Source organism: Phycodurus eques, chromosome 4 (assembly GCF_024500275.1).
Source record: "Phycodurus eques isolate BA_2022a chromosome 4, UOR_Pequ_1.1, whole genome shotgun sequence".
Lineage (NCBI taxonomy): Eukaryota > Metazoa > Chordata > Actinopteri > Syngnathiformes > Syngnathidae > Phycodurus > Phycodurus eques.
The window spans coordinates 12,177,369-12,197,837 of record NC_084528.1 but is presented as its reverse complement, the minus strand read 5'-3'; the positions used below and the strand labels follow the sequence as shown (position 1 = coordinate 12,197,837).

The following is a 20,469-nucleotide window of genomic DNA, read 5'->3' as shown; positions in this document are numbered from 1 at the left end:
TTATAGAACATATAAAATGGTCATATTTCAATTGAAAGAAATCTTGATGAGGCCAATCACTTTTCATACATTTCATTGCCTCTCCCCCTGGGCATTACAAATAAAGGCTTTAAACTGAGAAATAGTACATCTGTGGTGCTTTTATATGACAACAGTTATAATATTAAAGGTCTGAATCCGCATGTAACAAATTCTTGTCACGCACACATGCATTGTTTGTCCAATATATGAGTTCTGCATAGTCTAAATGTGTTTCAGCCACAAAGTTTACATTTTTAAAAAGCATGAAAACAGGCCAGTACAGATGTTGAATGTTTCATTGTGCGATAAATATTATTTGTTTTCCGGCTTAAAAGAATGTTACCAAAGTAGAAAATTAGTTGGACAATGACAGAATGTTTTATGATTATGCCTTCATTCACCCTCACAATCAATTTGGAATAAAACAATCAACTTGAATGAAGTGTAGACTGTCTACTTTAATCTGACAATGGGGAATTAAAGACATTATATGCCACCTTCCTGGCCAGAGATGCTTTGCCAGGCTTTCATTTGCTGCTCATTTGTGGCGCTTGCTGACTTTCATTTTGTCTTCAGTGTTTGAAAAAGCATGCTCTGTTGACTCAAAATCAGGTGACTGATTTTTTAATTCCTTTGGCTTCAGAAAGTCTTCATTAAAAGGAAAATTAATGTGGGTGATGTCAAAAAATTTATGGGAGGAATTAAAAAAAAAACCTAACATCAACCAAAGTCAAGAATACTCTGGAGTAGGCGTAACATTGTCAAAATAGACTTTGTACAATCAAGTGATGGGTCAATGTACAAACCCCAATTCCAAACAGAATACAATGATTTGCAAACCCTTTTCAACCTATTTTCAATTGAATATGCTAAAAAGACAAGATTTTTAATGTTCAAACTGATAAACTGTTTTTTTTTTCAAATATTCACTAATTTTGAATTTGATGACTGCAGCATGTTCGCAAAAAGATGGCACAGGGGCATGTTTAGCACTGTGTTACGTAACCTTTCCTTTTAATAAATGAGGACACTAACTATTGAATATAGGTGGAATTCTTTCCCATTCTTGCTTGATGTACAACTTCAGTTGCTCAACAGTCCGGGATCTCCTTTGTGGTATTTAAGCGCTTTATAAGGTGTCACACATTTTCAATGGGAGACAGGTCTGAACTGTTAAGAGGCCAGTCTATTACTCACACTCTTTTACTACGAAGCCACATTGATGTGTGTAGAATGTGGCTTGGCATTGTCTGCTGAAATAAGCAGGGAAGTCCTTGCTTGGATGGCAGCATATGTTGCTCCAAAACCTGTATATACTGTAGCTTTCAGCATTAATGGTAACTTAACAGATATGCAAGTTACCAATGCCATGGGCACTAACAAACCCCCACACCATCACAGATGCTGACTTCTGAACTTTGCGCTGATAACAATCAGGATGGTCCCTTTCCTGGTTGCCCCAGAGGACACGACTTCCATGATTTCCAAAAAGAATTAGAAATTTGGACTCATCCAACCACAGCACACTTTTCCACTTTGTGTTAGTTCAGATGAGCTCGGGCCCAGAGAAGCCAATGGTGTTTATGGGTGTCGTCAATATACTCAGATGTAGATTGACTTTGTATGATTTTAACTTGCATTTTTAGATGTAGCAACAAACTGTGTTAACTAAGACTGGTTTTCTGAAGTGTTCCTGAGCCCACGTGGCAATATCCTTCACACAATGATCCCCGTTTTTAATGCAGCGCCGCCTGAGTGATTAAAGGTCACCGGAGTTCAATGTTGGTTTTCGGCCTTGCCACTTACGATAAAATTCTCTGTATCGTTTGATGATATTATGATAGATGATGAAATCCGCAATTTTCTTGCAATTGTGCATTGAGAAACGTTCCTATCTTGGCTGTTAGGTCAAGCAGAAAGGAGGATCTGTATCCCTTTTATGCCAGAACAGTTTCACTGTGCCACAGTGGTGTTTTTAAGTTGCCACTGGTTCTTTTTATTCTGATTAATTATTTTTTTTTTTTATTCACTCGTACAGAACAAAGTTTTAAAGGGGAGTGGTAGAAAAAACAAAAGGGTGAGACAGCAAAAAGATAACGAAATATTATAGGAAGAGACATTAGCTGTAAGAAAGATGTGGAAAGTAAATCATGTGCCTAGTACAATGACATTAGATTTGAGTGTTGTATGGGGCTGTAGTGCTACAGGGAAGATAGGGAAGGATAGGAAAATATAGGACAGGACTGGACAGGACAAGGACAGGAGGGGAAACATTCAGGACAGAGGTAGTGGACCCGGCTGGGGCTAATATTTTGGACATTTCCAACTTTGTGGGAACAGTTTGGAAATGGCCCCTTACTACATCCATCCATCCATTTTCTGAGCCGCTTCTCCTCACTAGGGTCGCGGGCGTGCTGGAGCCTATCCCAGCTGTCATCGGGCAGGAGGTGGGGTACACCCTGAACTGGTTGCCAGCCAATCGCAGGGCACATAGGAACAAACAACCATTCGCACTCACAGTCATGCCTACGGGCAGTTTAGAGTCTCCAATTGATGCATGTTTTTGGGATGTGGGAGGAAACCGGAGTGCCCGGAGAAAACCCACGCAGGCACGGGGAGAACATGCAAACTCCACACAGGCGGGGCCGGGGATTGAACCCGTGTCCTCAGAACTGTGAGGCTGACGCTCTAACCAGTCGGACACCATGCCGCCCCCTTACTACATAGCTAAGTAATTATCTGTTCATCCTATAGTCAGCAGGTGGCACACTGTAACTGCATCATGAAGGTGACAAAAGGAACGGGACCAAACTAATGAATAAGCGTGGGCATAAACCACCAGAGTGGTCACCAGCGCAGTTGAGGACATGTGATTCAACAGTCTAAACAGTGAGACTTATTTGTACTTTTTGTTGCTCTGTTAATGGAAAACCCCCAAGGAAAAATCTCAGTAAATATGTTCCACTTGGATGAGCTTCGACCCATTCTTATACCTGTAACATATTTTGGCGAGCCAGCCAGGAGGAGGCATAAGTGGAACTGAAAACAGAAACGGCACTCCTATCCAAACTGTCTAACCTTCTTAAAGGGATAACATGGAGCACCTGCGTTACCAGATGTGTGCAGCCCTTTGGCAGTAAGAAGAGGAGGCTCTCATAGATGTCTGTAGACACCTGAAGTGTGATAACCTAGACAGTGGAGAACCCAATAGGAAGCCAAGGCGTGCACTCATTAGATTGGCAGCGGATGTGCTGGTCCATGAGAATGAAGAAGTTGGACAGTTTCATACTGGCCTACTAATTTTTTATTCCACCCCCCACCACAAAAAAAGACAACTTTTCCCAGACATAAAACAACCATTAAGGAAGCCTGCATTAGAGACAAGCCCAGGGTTTTTTTTTTTGTTTTTTTTGCCACATACCCTGTCCAAATGACCAGCGAATCCCCACTCCATTGCTGACTAGTACCAACACATTCACTGCCTGAAGTAACCTTGTGATGGGAGTTCAAGATGTTTGAAAAAAAAATGCGGCGAGTGGGCACAAGGACAAGTTGCCTTATCTAAGTTTACTGCACCAGATTTAAGCCTGAACCGAGAAAGACCATACAGAGGCTGAAATTGTGTTACAGTATGTGTCATAATCCTGTGTTTGGTTACTGATTCTGTAGTTTTCCAGTCCCTTGGCCTTCTGACTCTCAGTATTTTTTCAGTCCCTGGGCTTGGTAGATGGGCGGAGCCTCTGTCGCACTGCTGCTTGGCATCATGATCAGTTTGGTTCTTAAGCGCAAGATGGGTGGGAGCTAGCCACCGGAATATTGTTACTGGTTGTTGTTGCCCTCCTTCGTTCGTGTGTGCTTTTTTTCCCCACCACCACGTTTCGTTACCTAAACTTGTGTAGTTTAGAGTCATTTTACTGGCTTGTACTCTTGTCTGTGTCTAAACTTGTGTAGTTTAGTTTTTTTTTTTTTCTTTCCGTGTTTGTGGATTTGTCTTCATCCTTATTTATGTGGTTTGGATTTCTCATCTTGCACTATTTTGTTATATCTTCCTCTACTGCTGAATTCTTTTGTTTACCGTTATTACTGTGCTTCCGTTATTTATTTTCGTTTTGTATTATTCCTACTTTTTGTCCTTTTCGCCATACAGCTCCATTGTGCTTCGCCTGTCCATTTGTTATTTAGTTTATTCTGTTCATAGTATTTTCATGTCAGCCTATTGCTGATGTAGTTTTTCGTTTGTGTATATTTCCATTGCTCATGTTGTCGTGCTCACTTGTCTCACTAAAATGATTATTTCCTCAAATTGTGTTTAGCTCTTTTGGGGTTCCGAATTCTGTACACACGATCGTAACAGTATGGACTCAGTGAAAATGGCACAAGTGAGGGCTCTGAGCGAGAGAGCACCTGCCACAGTTAGTGATGTTTGTCAGATGCTGGAATTCCTCTCCTATTCCAGCCCATTCATCCCTAGCTTCTCTTGGATTGCCCATCAACTGTACAACCTAATCACGGCAGGTAATCAGCAAAGATCCAACACAGACCAACCCGCTGAAAGCTACAGGAGAGCAGCAAAGGGCAAGAAGGGTCGCTTAACCTAGAGGACTCCCATGTATTGGGAAAGTTCTCACCAAGACTCAAAAGCACACCTGTCCTGGGCTATCTGGAAACAACAGTTCGTGCTGCATTGTGACGTATCGCAGGTTGGCTTGGGAGCGGTGTTGTACCAGTAACAACAAGGAAAGATGAGAGTGATAGTGTGTGGGTCCTGCACTCATAATTGGGCTGTAAAGGGGCAACATCTTCAATCCAGGAAACTAGAGTTTTTGGGATTGAAGTGGGCCGTTTATGTACTATGCTCGATCCTTTATGGTCCACAATGCAACTCGCATATGTGCTTACTACTGTTAAACTCAATGCCATAGGCCACAGACGGGTTCCAGAGCTGGCAGAATTAAATTTATTCACCCCCAACAATTCAGATGCTGATTGACTGTCCCACATGCCACTGGATATATATGTACATATACTACATGAGGAGATGCACTGCGAAAGGACAATCAGGAAGAAATCAGTTAATTCAAATTGATGCCCTGGAGTTGATGGGAGACTCTGGGACTGGACTACATCTCCCAGTACAAATACAAAAGGCTCAGGAAGAGGACAGCACACTATCCTGGGTCAAAGAGTATATGCTACAGAATCAGAGGCTGTGAAAGTGCAGTTTTCACTACCACAGTTTATGAGACATGATGCAACAGTCATGCTGACCTGTTTGTACTTTTTGTTGCTCTGTTAACAGGAAACCCCCACGCAAAAATCCAATTAAATGTGTAACAAAAGCAGCAAGTGAAGGTCGAGCAAAGCATCTCCACAGAGGAGACTGAATTCCTCACTTCCACACTAAGTGTTAAAATAATTGTTATATTATTTCCCTTTGTGCAAATAATTGTGTGCCCAGAAAATGGATGTATTCTGCATAAATGGTGGGCTCCAATTCCTTAGTGACAAATGGAAAATTAGAGCTGAAAGTCTACACTTAACCTATGTTTTACTTTTTTTTAATGCTTTTAATCATGTAAAGCACATTGAGTTACCTTGTGTAGGAAATACGCAATATTAATAAATTTGCTTTGCTGCTTACGAGCCATCATAGTAGTGTGAAAAGGCCAAATTGTAAATCGTCACCGTCTAAATGCTCCTGGACCTACAGTAACTAAGTTATTGTAACAGATACATACATTGCTTCATTATTTACTAAGATTGGTTGCACAAGTTTTGATGATCACCCTCCGCTGTGGTGTCTCCTCCTCGATGCTGCGACTGGCCACCAGGTCTTGCAGTTGCAGGGCACCACCGCCAATAAAGCAAAAGGCAGGGCACACGGGGGCTGAGCAGTCCACGTTGCCCTCCCACAACATGCGTAAGGAGTGGGCGTCATAGAAGGCCACTCTTCCTTCGTCGCAGTCTAGGCACACGCCTAGTCTCGGCGGCAGTGGCGTCGTGTAAGGGTGGGCGAGCTTAGCATTGGTGTGTGCGTGGCCTCGGGGTAGAAGGATCTTGCCCATGCCCATGGTGAGAAAGCAGAAGGTGGGCGAGTCCTGGCCGTCCTCTGCCTCGCTGTCATGGCCGCTGTCTGGGTCATACCTCAAAAGATGGGAAGAAAGCATTTGATTACAGAGGACATATCCATCCATCCACCCACCCATCCATCTATCCATCCATTATTGCCTGTTGAGGATTGCAGGGAGCTAGAGCCTACCGTAGCTGACTTTGGGTGAAAGGTGGACTAATTCCTGGACTGGTCTCCAGTCAGTCACAGGGCACAGAGACTGAGACAGACAACCATTCAGACTCACATTTACAACGTCACTGAGTAGGAACAAAACCAATGCTGCCTGCACGGAATTCTGGCAATTGAACCAGTACACATTATCAGTGACGAAAGGACAAAAAATAAAACTTTGGTATCTGCCATTGTACTAAAGAGTTAGTTCCTTAACACCATGTAAACTCATTACATCCCATTATACACTGGACTCTACCCATCTAAACTAGGAGTCCAAGGGCCACTTTAAAATTCTTCAACTTTAATTTATTAAACACATTAAAACCAATCCATAACTTTGTGTTAAAGGTGAAAAGGCAAATAGTAAAGGATTTTCCAGGATTTTGGGGTGGTCAACAGCCCTGTATCCCCCTAAGACAGAATTGCCTTTGTATTGAGCCGATCTCCACATTCAAAACCCAAAAAAGAACAATCAGTCGTAAGATGACAATCTTTAAAGTAATGTTACACTGCCCTTTTTTTTATTTTTGTATTTAAATAGCATTGTGGGCCGTGTCAAATGTTATTTTTAGTTTATGCCACGGGCCACCAAAAAATGGCCATCAGGCTGCAAATCACCTGCAGGCCAGACCTTACACCAGTTTAAAAAAAAAAGAAAAAAAGACATCTACACATTATCCATCCATCCATCCATTTTCTAAGCCGCTTCTCCTCACTTGGGTCACGGGCGTTCTGGAGCCTATCCCAGCTATCATCGGGCAGGAGGCGGGGTACACCCTGAACTGGTTGCCAGCCAATCGCAGGGCACATACAAACAAACAACCATTTGCACTCACATTCACACCTACGGGCAATTTAGAGTTGGCAATTAACCTACCATGCATGTTTTGAGATGTGGGAGGAAACCGGAGTGCCCGGAGAAAACCCACGCAGATACAAGGAGAACATGCACACAGGCGGGGCCGGGGATTGAACCCCGGTCCTCAAAACTGTGAGGCAGACGCTCTAACCAGTCATCTATCGTGCCGCTCTACACGTTAAATATTTGTAATTTATTTTTGACTAGCTGTCCATGGTCCACACAGAACCAATCTACTGATACTGATGTGTTATACATTAAGATAAATTAAATTAAATAAATATGTTGCTTCTTATGCTTGAATGTCAACCCTACAAAAAGGATTTAAATTGACTTGATTTGACTTCATCATGGGCAGTACGGCCTATTGGTTTGCTAATCTGCCACAGTTCTGAGGTTTCTTGGTTCAAATCACTTTGATTTGTGTGGGTTTCCACCAAAATTTTAAGTCACTGTTCATAAGAGTCATTTGGTAGTCCATGCGCATGTTAGTCGTTATTCATGGCACTGCACTACCACATATCCTATTCATGGTAGTGGGGAAGCTGGAGCCTACCCTAGCTGAGAGGCAGGGTATACCCTGGACTCATCGCCTATAAATCATGAGTGGCATAGTAAAGAAGTCTTACCGTGGACTGGCCATGTCCTGTGGCTGATGGAACCACTCCTGAAGCTTCACCTCCTGTCCAACTCCAACCTTCACAATGGACGAAAGAAAAATTGTCATTAAATGCTACATCTTGACATCAGATAAATTATGCATTTTTAGGTCTCCCTTCTCAGTTGTCTTGATAAGACGTGAAATGTCTGACATGTTTTTGTCAGAATACGACAAGGATTTACTTACAGCATACTTTTCATCTTATTTTTTTTTGTCTCCCTGAACTCAGCTTGTTTTGAGGGGTTGGTCCCATCTCATGCAAATGAGGCACTACTCAGCCTGTCTACCTTTATGGCAGTGCCAACACAGAGTACAGCTTTTGCTTCAATGATAAACTGGGCAGAAATAGGGGGTTGCAACGAAGTCAGCAGTTCCTTGCGAAAAGCAGTAGCACAAACAAAGAAAAAAAGCAAGTGCCCATAGAATCAGCGAATGAATTTTCACTTGTGGAGGTAGCAATTCATCCCCAAGCCACCGATTTACACTTGTCAATGTGTGAATGCAAACAAAAACTTCCCAACTTCACGTCAAGAACTTTACCAAACATTTGGGTTTGTAAAACTTATCAGAAGCTAACTCTGATAACCATGTTAGCTAAAGGTAATCTGTGATAAAACTATCATGCATGTTTCTCAAATGTGGGGGAGAAAACCCACGCAAGCATGGGGAGAACATGCAAACTGAGACTTGATATTGGTACCTTTAATCTAAGAACTGGGAGGCAGACTTCCTAAGCACTATACCACTGTGCTGCCTGTAGTCCGGGAATCACTTGAAAATGGAGGACCTTTGCCCAGCCTAGCTTCTCAATCAAGTCTGAGAAACTCATTGTGGGGGAGGTATTATGTAAATTAGCTCCACCGTTATGTTACAATCCTGACAAAATTCACAATAGTTCTTTTACAGACACATTTTCAGATATAGGCAGCTAATATAAGATTTACTTGGTTGTTCAATTTCCCACTTGATGAGTGGGCAGGCAGTCCAGAGACCCAACTATTTGCATACAAACATGAAAAAGATGGGAAGAAAGCATTTGATATATAAATGTCTTGATAATAGTACGTCTCGTTCAACAACTCCTCCTGTGGCGATCGCTACCTTAATCAGGTAGGAGCCAGGTTCCACCGAGCACGCCCAGTAGTGCCTGCCTTGAGAGACGGCCAGGTCGGCCACCAGGAGGTCGGCGGTCAGGTGACAGGAGGTGAGCGTGCGGTCGGCAACCTTCAGCAAGGAGAGGCCCGGCACGCTGCGGGCGTATGTCTGACCCTTGCCCAGCGCCAGCCTGTCAGAATGCAAGCCCCAGCGAGAGTCCAGGGAGAAAGACAACACTGGCGAGGAAGAGAGGAGAGGACATAACAGGAAGGAGAGATAGGGAGAGGAATCCTCAAGCTGAACAAACAATGGAGAAAACAACAGGAAACAATGAAAAGAAAGGAGTGTAATAGGAAGGAGGAGGGAATGTGGGGGTAAATACAAGTGAGGGCATGTCATGACAATATTTGATCCCATTTGGCCCTTGCAAAGGAATATTGTGCATCCTAATACTACTTTGAATAATAACACTAGAAATGAGCAGCACAAAGCCCAAAAGAAAGGAAAAATGAACATAGCAGCAAATGTGGACTAAAGGGAAACAGTCAGGGCATTTGGTTCGTTTTAATTTAAACTGGATTTCTTTGGGAAGAATATTATAAATACTAGTAGGTCTAAAATTACTACAACTACTACTTCTGATGGTACTACTACTAATAATAAATGATAATAATATGCATATAACTATATACTATTTTTATTCATTTGATTCATTTTATTTAAAACAAATCTAATCTTAATAGGACTATAGTTCATTTTATTTTGTATTTGTTTTAATGTTGGCAGTAAGTGTAAACGAGAGCATTTGAAAGGGAATTTACCAGGAGCTGGTGGCGTGTGGAGGTACACCTCCTCACTGTAGTCTCCAAAGCCAGCCTTGTTACAGCCTCGTACCCTCAGCACATAAACGCTGTCTATCTGCAGTTGGTCTACGATGGCACTCGTCCCTCGCACTTCATCCAGTCTCCGCCACGCAATTGAAGCGTTGGGGGATCGGGTGCCGCCCCACGTGTCTCCGGACGCACCCGTCCGCCTTTGGTACTCGACAGAGAAGTGCCAGGCTGGGGCCGAGTCCTGAGGCAGGCGCCAGCACAGGAAGAGCTGGTCGTAGGCCAGTGTCTTCTGAGTGTCGATCACTGGGGCTAGTGGGGCTGCGAGACATGATGCCGAGGGTATAGTCACTAGGGTTGGGAATCTCTGGGACGAGACCGATTCGATACACATCTAGATACACAGGCAGCGATTCGATTTAAAAATGATATCATTACGAGCGGAACAATTCGATACGATTCAATTCAGTACGGGAGCGATATGATTCTTGATTTGATTCGGTGCAGAAAAAATGTGATAGTTAACATTTGCACATGTGTTAATCATAAAGAACCTTGACTTGACCCAATTCTATAAAATGACATTTGTCTAACCTTTTTTTCAAACATGTACAGTAAAAGACCACTTAACCCTGAGCATTGTTGCTTTATGGCACTGTAACAAATATATACTTTTTTCAAAATATCAAATTACTGAAATAGACCAGGCGGCACGGTGGACGACTGGTTAGAGCGTCAGCCTCACAGTTCTGAGGACCCGGGTTCAATCCCCGGCCCCGCCTGTGTGGAGTTTGCCTGTTCTCCCTGTGCCTGCGTGGGTTTTCTCCGGGCACTCCGGTTTCCTCCCACATCCCAAAAACATGCATAAATTGGAGACTCTAAATTGCCCGTAGGTGTGACTGTGAGTGCGAATGGTTGTTTGTTTGTATGTGCCTTGCGATTGGCTGGCAACCAGTTCAGGGTGTACCCCGCCTCCTGCCCGATGACAGCTGGGATAGGCTCCAGCACGCCTGCGACCCTAGTGAGGAGAAGCGGCTCAGAAGATGGATGGATGGATGAAATAGACCACAACAATACAACAATTAATTTTGAAGATTTTTGTGTCAGTTTCGGGACATACCTGGCTTTTTGTCCTCTCGGTAGTTTATTTTTAGGGTCGCACGGTACCAAATTGAAACTACAAGTGGACCGCGAGTACTCGAGAAGAAGCATTTGTTTGCAGAGTTACAGCCCAAGAAAATTGCCGAGATGTACCTACCTTTGCCATATTGTCTGCATGTCAATAATCAGCGTCGCACATTTTGCCGACTTGAGATAAGGTACGCAATGTGACGTCGCATCCAAAGTTGAAAACTCCTGGGGGAATATTACTTTGCTATCGCTGTGACCACGAAAGTATCTTAACTACTGAAAAGCTATTTGATGTTGAACTAGTGACAATATGGAGAAATGTAGTTAAGGTAGTAGTGTCGCTAGTATCCAGCACCGCGTTTGGTTGTAAAAATAACGTTACCTGCGGAGGACAGAGCAAGACCTCTCACGCTTGGTTTTACGAGATGAAAACCATAAACCTTTAGGCAACCAATTCCAGGCTTCGCGATTTCCGGTCCACAGCCCTACAACCGATGTATTTAAGGATTCCTGGTGGATTTGGTATCGATAACGGAGTGTGCTATCGATACAGTCTTATCTCTCGCCTTTACGAACTGATATCCGGTCGCATCGGTTTATCGTTCCCAACCCTAATAGTCACTCTAACCCACTTTATATTATTATGTGCACTTATTTACCGAAAAATGAGGTACACCTGCACAATCTAATGAGATCAGTACAAGAGCTGTATTACACATTGTGCCTTTACAAAGACAATAATACTCAGTTTTGATGATATATTCATAGTGTGAATACGAAGACAAGCATTTTTAATAGCTTAGCATTTAGTTGTCAGTATTTCTGTGAATTGGCTAAGCTTAAATTTGATATAATTGCCTATGAGAGCCACAAGGAGGCATCATTTGCATGGTATCGTTGGGCATTGCTATGATATGCTGATCGAGCATTGTAGCCCATTTCAGCTCATCACTGGCATCTCAGCATTCACTAGCAACTTTTAATTTAAATTGTAATGCATTTCTATAGCAATTTCTGGTTTAAATGTCAAAATTTTAATTTCTACATAGTTTTATTTTTTGAGCCAGGCATTTCAATTTTCAATAATTTAAACTTAGATATCCATTTTATTATATTTCACCACCTGTATATCTTAATCAATTCAAATTTGATTGAGCCTCTAGTCCTTTAATTGTTTGATGTCCCCTTTAAAAATATATATCTGTCTTCTGAAGCACTTTGTCTTGTCTGTGAAACTGCTAAATAAATACTGTAAATTATACTTTTTATAGTTTCGTTACACTGCAAGCATATCACAAGCACTTATGTTGGCCTCCTCCACTGGCTGCACTTTATAATTCATTTTAACATTCTTTTATTTTCCCTTGTTTTAGTGTTTTTTTTATTTTTTTTTTAGCTTTGTTGTTTTGTTTTATTGCTCATGCTGGATTTTTATTTACCGGTAAGTTCAGCACTTTGTCTCAGCTCTCGATGTTTTTTAAGGGTGCTTTAAATAAAGTCCAGTTGAGTTGAGGATTGCAGACATTTGATTTCACACGAGATTTACAAATAGGCTGTATTATCAATATGGAAAAGAATTTTTTTAAATTGCTGTTAGTTTCTTTAGTTAAGGTAACAAAAAATACTTTGCATAATACTTCCCACCACAATAATAAGATATTGTTAAATGAATAGTTTCAGTCGATCAAAACTGAGCATTAATATTTTTGTAAAGTTGATACTATTGGGTGTGCTTAGGTGTACCTTATGAAGTGTCCAGCACGACACCTACCACGTATGAACTCCAAGCTGTTGATAAGCTTGATCTCTTTTGTTGCGTCCAGGTGAAAGTGTCTGAATGAGGGATCGGCAGACAGGGAGAAGCACTGCAAGTTTGCGATGGCCTTCACCAGCCTGTCCAGGGAAGTCAAAACAATTACAATTTGGACAAATAAAGGAAAACAATCAATGTCAACAAATGTATACAACAAGCTACCTGTTGTGAGTGACTCTGGCCGCCTGCACGAAACACGGCTGGTCTGTCTCCTTGAGGAGCTCGTGAGTGTAGGCCATCATGCCGGCGTGCTCCAGCATGTCTCGCCTGGCCGACGCTTGAGCAGACAGCGCCTCCTCCCTGCAGCCACGTGAGCCCTCCAGGGCCACAGACAATACCCCCTGACGCTCGGCTATAGACGCCGCCAGATCCTGCATGCAGCGGCTCACATGATTGAGAGCTACAGCACTGTTGGTCTGTAATAATTAAATGAACCATTACCAAACAAAGCTGATCACGTTCGTTGTTCAGAGATTGAGATTTGCCACTTTCCACAGTCTTGAATGCAGCATGTAGACTTAGTAGACCAGTGATTCTCGAAGTGTGGTTAGAGTACCACAAGTGGTATATGAAAGAGTCACTGAAGTACATTTCAGTTGTATTTAACTTTTAAGATCAATACATTTGCATTTAATCTTTAAGAACTGTTCGCTTTTAAACATTTAGAAACATTTGTACTTAACTTTTAGGCACTATTTATTTTAATTGAACATGCAAACTCCACACATGGGAGGCCGGATTTGAACCACGGTCCTCTGAACTGTGAGGCAGATGTGCTAACCAGTCGGTTAGTGACGCATCAAGTGGTACATGACTCTGAAATCTAATTCGAACTACTCCCCTTTTTTTATTTTATTTTTTTATTTTTTTGCAACACCGTTTCCAATATGTTACAGTAAAAACCCTAGGACTTTTAATAGTGTAGCACTTTAAATTGGTTAACAATGCATAAAAATAACAGATGATATGGAGACAGACCAATAGTATCGATTTGGGAAAACATAAACAGCGAAGACATTTATTTCAATGCAGAAGTAAAGTCTGACCTCCATGTGTTTGATGGCTGTCTCCAACTGTGTGATCTGACTCTGTATGGTTTCCTGGTTGGCCAGGATGTAGTTGATTTCCTTGGTGAGCTGATCCTGTGAGAACAGCATCAAAGGTTATTACTGTGAGGCTGGTTGCCATAAATAAACAATGTCAACGAATTATCAGGCAGGTGTTGTGAGCAGATGAGGGGCACCTTGAGGGCCTGGTAGGCTTGTGTGACCGGCAACACTTTGTGGCCCTGGTGGATGCGGCGTAGCTTACACAGCGGGCACAGCAACCTGCGGCAGGTGCAGCAGTACCACTGCAGTCGCTCCTGCTCGTGCTCCGTGCACGTCAGCACCTTGAGGGAGAAAAACAGATTAAACGGAAACTATCGTGTGGAGGAAACTGTTTAGAAAAAAGACAAACCTTTGGGCGAAAGTTGTTTGTGGGGAGGATGTGCTCGTGCTGGGCTCGGGGGGTCCCCCAGGGATGGTAGAGTTTGAAACATTCATTGCAGAAGTTGGCTTTGCAGTCGGCGCAGCCCTTGGTGGCTTCCAGAGAGTGTGGAGGCTTGCAGAAAGCACACATGATGGCTATGCTGCCCAGACTCAGCGTGTGCCTGTACCTGACATAAAACAATGAATGATGCCTTTTATTTTGTGTGTGTGTGCGTGTGTGTACTACATGAGGTCAGTTATAAATAAAATAAGGTAAGATAAAGGTGCTACTCAATAAATTTGAATATCGTGGAAACCTGAATTTATTTCCTGAGGTTAGGGGTGTCAGTAATTTCTGTCACGGGCCACATTAGTTAGGACTTCCCTCGAAGGGCTGTTTTGACTGTGAACCCGTATACATTGGACCCCCCGCCTACTCACGGTTCGGCAGCTGTGGAATCACCTACAGTATTCACAGATTTTTTTTCCGTTTCATTTTTTTAAAATGTTGCAATTTATTTTTCAGTTTTGTGGAGAACCAATCCTGATAATTGTTGGCGGTTCATCGCAGGGATTATTCAATATTCAATAATGCAATTATAAAGGGCGTCCATTTTATGTGGATTTTTGCTATTTGTGGTCTGGCTTGATCCCCCGCAAATAGTGAAAGTCCAATATAGGTCAATTATCGCCTCATATAATTACATATACACAAGAAATTGATGGATAACTACTTTTGAAATCAGAATCCTATAAAAAAACATGTTTAACCATTATAAAATTTATTTTAAAAGACAAAAATGCAATAGCTCAATGTCATTAAAAGTGAAGACAATGTGCAATTTTGGTATTTTCACAAAAAACAAAGTCGACACACATGATTTGCTTTCGCGGGCCACATAAAATGATGTGGCAGGCCGGATCTGGCCCCCGGGCCAGGAGTTTGGCACCTGTGCTTTAGCTCAACACGAAACACACAGCAGTGATTCTCAAAGTATGCACCACAAGTGGTAGGTGGGCTGCTGAAGAATCACTGAATTAAATGTTCAGACTGGATAACGTTATACTAGTTCAAAATGATGTTAAATACAGTACAGTACATTTGTTGATTACTGCCATCCATTATCTATACCGCGTATCCTCACTAGGGTCGCGGTTATGCAGTTGTGTTTAACTTTTAAGTGCAATACATTTGCATTAAATCTTTTAGAACTTTTGTCTTAAAACTTTTTAGGTACAATTTTATTTAACTTTAATATGTAAAACATTTTAATTGAAACATTATTTAAAGACAGTTTTCTATATTTAAGCGCAGTGTTAATGTTCACACTCTGCATAATGTTGCACTGGCTTACAATAATAAATATACTTTTTTAGGAATGGAAACCACTGCTTCGTTTTATGATGAACACTTATGCCTACTAAATTACTCTACGGTGGTCCTTGGAGAGCTAAGTATTTTTTTAGGTGGTACTTGCTGTAAAAAGTTAAAGAACCTCTGATATACAGAATATTCTGGAGATTCACCTCAAACACGGTGAAATATTTCATATTTAAAAATACACTGAACAAAAACAGAAACGTAACACTTGTTTTTGCTCCCATTTGTTTGTGAGCTGGACTCAAAGATCTAAAACTTTTTCTACATACACAAAAGGCCATTTCCTTCAAATATTGCTCACAAATCTTTCTAAATCTGCGTTAGTGAGCATTTCTCGAATACGAATGGTTGTTTATGTGCCCTGCGATTGGCTGCCGACCAGTTGAAGATGTACCCTTCCTCTCACCCAGAGTCAGTTGAGATAGGCTCAGCACGCCCGCAGCCTAGTGAGGAGAAGCGCTATGGAAAATGGATGAATGGATAGCTTACAGCTAACAAAAACCCAAATTTCATCATCTCAAGAAATTTAAATATTACATAAAAACATTCAAAATAATTTTTAGAATAGAAATGAAGAAGGCGGCAAGGTGAACGACTGGTTAGCACATCTGCCTCACAGTTCTCAGGACCTGGGTTAAAATGCGTCCTCCCCTGTGTGGAGTTTGCATGTTCTCCCTGTGCCTGCGTGGGTTTTCTCCGGGTACTCCGGTTTCCTCCCACATCCCAAAAACATGCATGGTAGGTCTATTGAAGACTCTAAATTGCCCGTAGGTGTGAAAGTGAGTGTGAATGGTTGTTTGTTTATATGTGCCCTGCGATTGGCTGTCTACCAGTTCAGGGTGCACCCCGTCTATCGCCCGCGATCCTAGTGAGGATAAGCGGAATGGAAAATAGATGATGGATAGAAATTAGGTAGGAATTGCCATTGTGGTCAACAAATCTACATCATGTACTACTTAAATTTAAAAAAATTTATGCCATATTCTAATTTATTGAGATGCACGTGTATAAATATTAATATACATTTTTACTTAAATATAATAAATAAATGTGTAGCAAAAGTGTGACAGCAGCCACCATGTTAGTCAGACGATGATGTAAACTGCATGTCTCCTATAAACTAAAAAGACCACCCTTGGTAATTCCACAGTTTTATTTCCTTTTCCTTTTATTTCCTGTAGTTACCTTTCCACAATGCGCTCCAGAGTGAGGTTGCGGGGACAGTCCATCAGGCCTTTCTCGCCCAGCTCGACATCCTCCTGACAGGAAGGACACGGAAACATCATGGGGGGAGTGGCCGTGTCCTTACGCCGCCGCCCAGGGTAGGTGCTGCATGCTTGGGGGAGAACAGGTGTGGAGGGATGCAGGAAAGCAGATGGAATATGTGATAAACAATCTCAATCAGATGGAAAAAAGAAAAAAGAAAAAGAAAGACTGCCATCATGGGTGACTTCACACAAGATGTTCATGTACGTTACGAGCAGTGTTAGGAATATTACTTTGGAAATGTAGTTGGTTACAATTACAAGGTACTTTGTTGAAAATGTAATAATAGTGTAACTATTTCACTAACTTTCTCAAAGTAATATAACTAATTGCATTTGATTACATTTCAATTACTTTTCTTAATTTTAAATGAATGTATCAACACCTTGGATGTTTCATCTAAAAAAAAAGTGGATTAAAAGCGTAAACAATTATTTTGGATTTAGTACATATTTGTTCTTTACATGACTAATAATGTTTGTTGCATTATGTGTACTGCATGTGGAATACCAACATACCATACCATTTTGACGCTTCATATGACAACCCAGATAAGTGAATGTTCCATAAAACAAATACTCCAAAATTATAAAGATGAAACTGTTCAAAAGTCAATGTTATTTTATGTTTTTTTTTTTTATGTTTTATGTTATTTTATGTATTCAAGTGTAACTATGAGCCTAACCTTTTCAAAATCTCAGACAAACTAAGGGATTGCACCACAAAATATGTCATCAGAATGGTACATGACTGGAAAGAGAGCCAATCACAAACGTCGGCTTGAGAAAGAGGAAGTGATTTTTGCAGCTGTTTTTCAAATGTAACTAAAATTGTATTCATGGGAATTTCCAAAAGCAACTATTTCAAGTACACATTTTCTCCCAGTAATTTATTAGATTACATACATTTTGGACGAGTGGTTAGCACATTCACCTCATAATCCTTCTCTAATGAACGTTCTCGCCATGATTGTGCGGGTTTGCTCTAGGTACTCTGGTTTCCACCCACATCCCCGTAGGTTAACTGAAGACTCTCAATTGTTCAACCGTGGGATTGTGAGTGTGCATGGTTGTTCGTCAATGTGTGCCCTGCGATTGGGTATTGAGCTTTGATAGGTTTGAGCTAGATTTACATGTCATGAATTACTGCCCAACACTGGTTACAAGTCCTCAGTTTAGTGAATGTGTCCCCCGGAAGATGTCAAGAGGGGTCTGTCTGCAGCATGACGGGAGGAGGCGTAACTTTGGAAGAAGGCGTACCAGAGGAAAGAGGCGTTATTACTTAAAGGAGAAGTGTTGATTCCGCAAGAAAGACCACCATCATGGATGGTGTCACGAGACTTCACCTCAGAAAATAAAAAAGGATTTTGCCGGATGTTTTCATTTTTCTTTGGCTTTTTGCAGCTTTTTCCTGACATTTATTTCAAAATGAAGGACCACCCTCATGGATGGGTGGTATGTAAGACTTCAGCGTACCTCACAAAACTTAGTTTTGCGAGTGTGTTTTGCTTTTTCTTTGGCTTTTTGCAACTTATTGCAAAATAAGGCCTGCCCTCAACGATGTCGTTACATAGGATGTCCACATATCTTACAAGACCTCAGTTCATCAAGTGTGTGTTTTGCTTTTTGCAGATTATTCCAAAAAGAGGACAGCCTTTTTGGATCAAACATGTGAGATCTTCGTATACATCCATCCATCCATTTTCAAAACCGCTTATGCTGTTCAGAGTCGCAAGGTGCGGGTGTCTATCCCAGATTACTTCGGGCAAAAATTGGACTACACCCTGGACTGATCGCCACTTAGTCGCAGCCTCACAGGGCACATATTGTCATGTTCCTGTTTGTTGCTGCTGCTGGTACTGCTTGTATCTGTATTGCATTGGTAGGCGGAATCTGTGGCACAGCACCTGCTGCCCATTGTCATCAACTGGGTACTTAGGATCTGACATTTGAACTGGGGTGTGTCGACTTTTTATATCTACTTTATATCATGAGAGCTCAGCTCAGCAAGGATTTGGGCGTGTTTTGCTTTTTGCAATCTTTTTTTCTTGGTACTTTTTCCAAAAGAAAGAACGCCATCATGGATGATATCATGTGAGATGTCTGCACAGTGCACAATAACAACGGATGCTGTACTTTTTCTTTGACGTTTTGTGGCTTTTGCCTGACGCTAATTCCGAAACACGGACTGCCTTCGTGGATGATGTCACACATTTGAATTTTCCTTCAGCACTATAGCTTATTGACCTCATCTCAATTTCGGAATGTTCACACTCTAATATAAATGATGATGTCACTCATGACTCACATGAATGCTGACAACATCATCACACACATTGGACCTTTAACACATATACTCACACATAAACATGTTCATCCTCCCTTACCGGTTCTGAGAACGCGCTCCAGGCGGTCCGGTGTCCGAGGCATGGGTCTGCGTGGCTGGCGCGGGGAGCGAGTGTTGGGCGTGGAGGCCGGCGACCGCGGTTCAGGGGGGAGGTCAGGCGGAGGGAAGCCCCTCTGTATCAACACGTCGGCCGCACACAGCAAGCATACGCTGTGCTGGCACGGCAGCAGGATGGGCTGCTTCACGATTTCATCGCACACGGGACAACGCAGCTCCCGCTCCATCCGCTTCATGTTGGACTGGAATGGGAAAATTATACTGTCACATCATTCAAATAAACTTGGCTCATCTATTTTCTGTCATGTAAAGCACACACTTGAAGCAGCATCCCGTTTCTATGACAACGTGCATCACCGCCACCTTCAGCTTACTGCTATCTGCTATATTTAAACATATTTGTGTCACGTTTGGACGCACATATGAGTTATTAGGTATGTTTTCTATCTATTGGAAACCTTCTGTTAGCAGTAGATGGCTAAAGAAAATGCTATGTGCATGAGCAATTAAAGCTATTTTTGTTTGAAATGTCATAATATAGCGATGAAGGTGGACGTTCCTTGAGGGAATAAATATGTGAGGAATATTATACTCACGCTAATACGAAGCAAAGCGTCCATGATGGAACTGAAGCTTTTTAATTCCGTGTCTGCCATGCCTGCGTGAAGCAAAGCCGGTGCCAAGGATCCCTTTTAAGGTGTGCGCTAGCAAAGTAGGGCCGCACACGAACCACTGACGTGCTGCTATGAGCGTCTACACTGTCATGTACTCTATGCTGGTGAGGTACAGAAAAGAACGATGGGAAATGTAGGGGGTGGATTGGGCTAGTCTAGAGAGGACAGGACGCATTCTTCGAACGAGCATTTATAGACCGTCTATTTTTGGGAGGTTACATCGTCAATATTATTATTATTATTATATTTAAACAACAATGCAAGTGTATTCGAGTTTGTTTCCCTGAAAATAAATTAATATGTGCCCTGCGATTGGCTGGCGACCAGTTCAGGGTGTACTCCGCCTCTCGCCCACAGTCAGCTGCGATAGGCTCCAGCACGCCGGTGACCCTCGTGAGGATAAGCAGTACGGAAAATGGATGGATAAATACATTTTCCCTTGATTTTTTATTTATTTATTTATTTTATTTTTTTACTGAATACAAACATCTCGTGGCCTAGTTTCTCACGTCGCCAGTAGACGGCAGCATTGCACATTACATGAACGTAAAAAACACGTCCCCTAGCAATTGTCGTCCGG

The 20,469-nt window shown here is 42.0% G+C and overlaps 1 protein-coding gene across 1 annotated transcript; it reads right to left on the bottom strand.

The window, feature by feature from the left end:
• Nucleotides 1–2,556: 2,556 nt before the first annotated feature.
• On the bottom strand, nt 2,557–20,086 carry trim46a (tripartite motif containing 46a). Its single transcript, XM_061673954.1, has 12 exons — nt 19,812–20,086; nt 19,199–19,457; nt 16,732–16,882; nt 14,155–14,353; nt 13,940–14,086; nt 13,743–13,838; nt 12,859–13,112; nt 12,655–12,776; nt 9,744–10,073; nt 8,929–9,158; nt 7,796–7,863; nt 2,557–6,165 (listed from the first exon to the last, which is right to left on the bottom strand). The coding sequence occupies exons 1-12, from the start codon at nt 19,869–19,871 to the stop codon at nt 5,769–5,771; spliced, it is 2,313 nt and encodes a 770-aa protein (XP_061529938.1). The 5' UTR covers nt 19,872–20,086; the 3' UTR covers nt 2,557–5,768.
• Between the last annotated feature and the right edge of the window lie 383 nt (nt 20,087–20,469).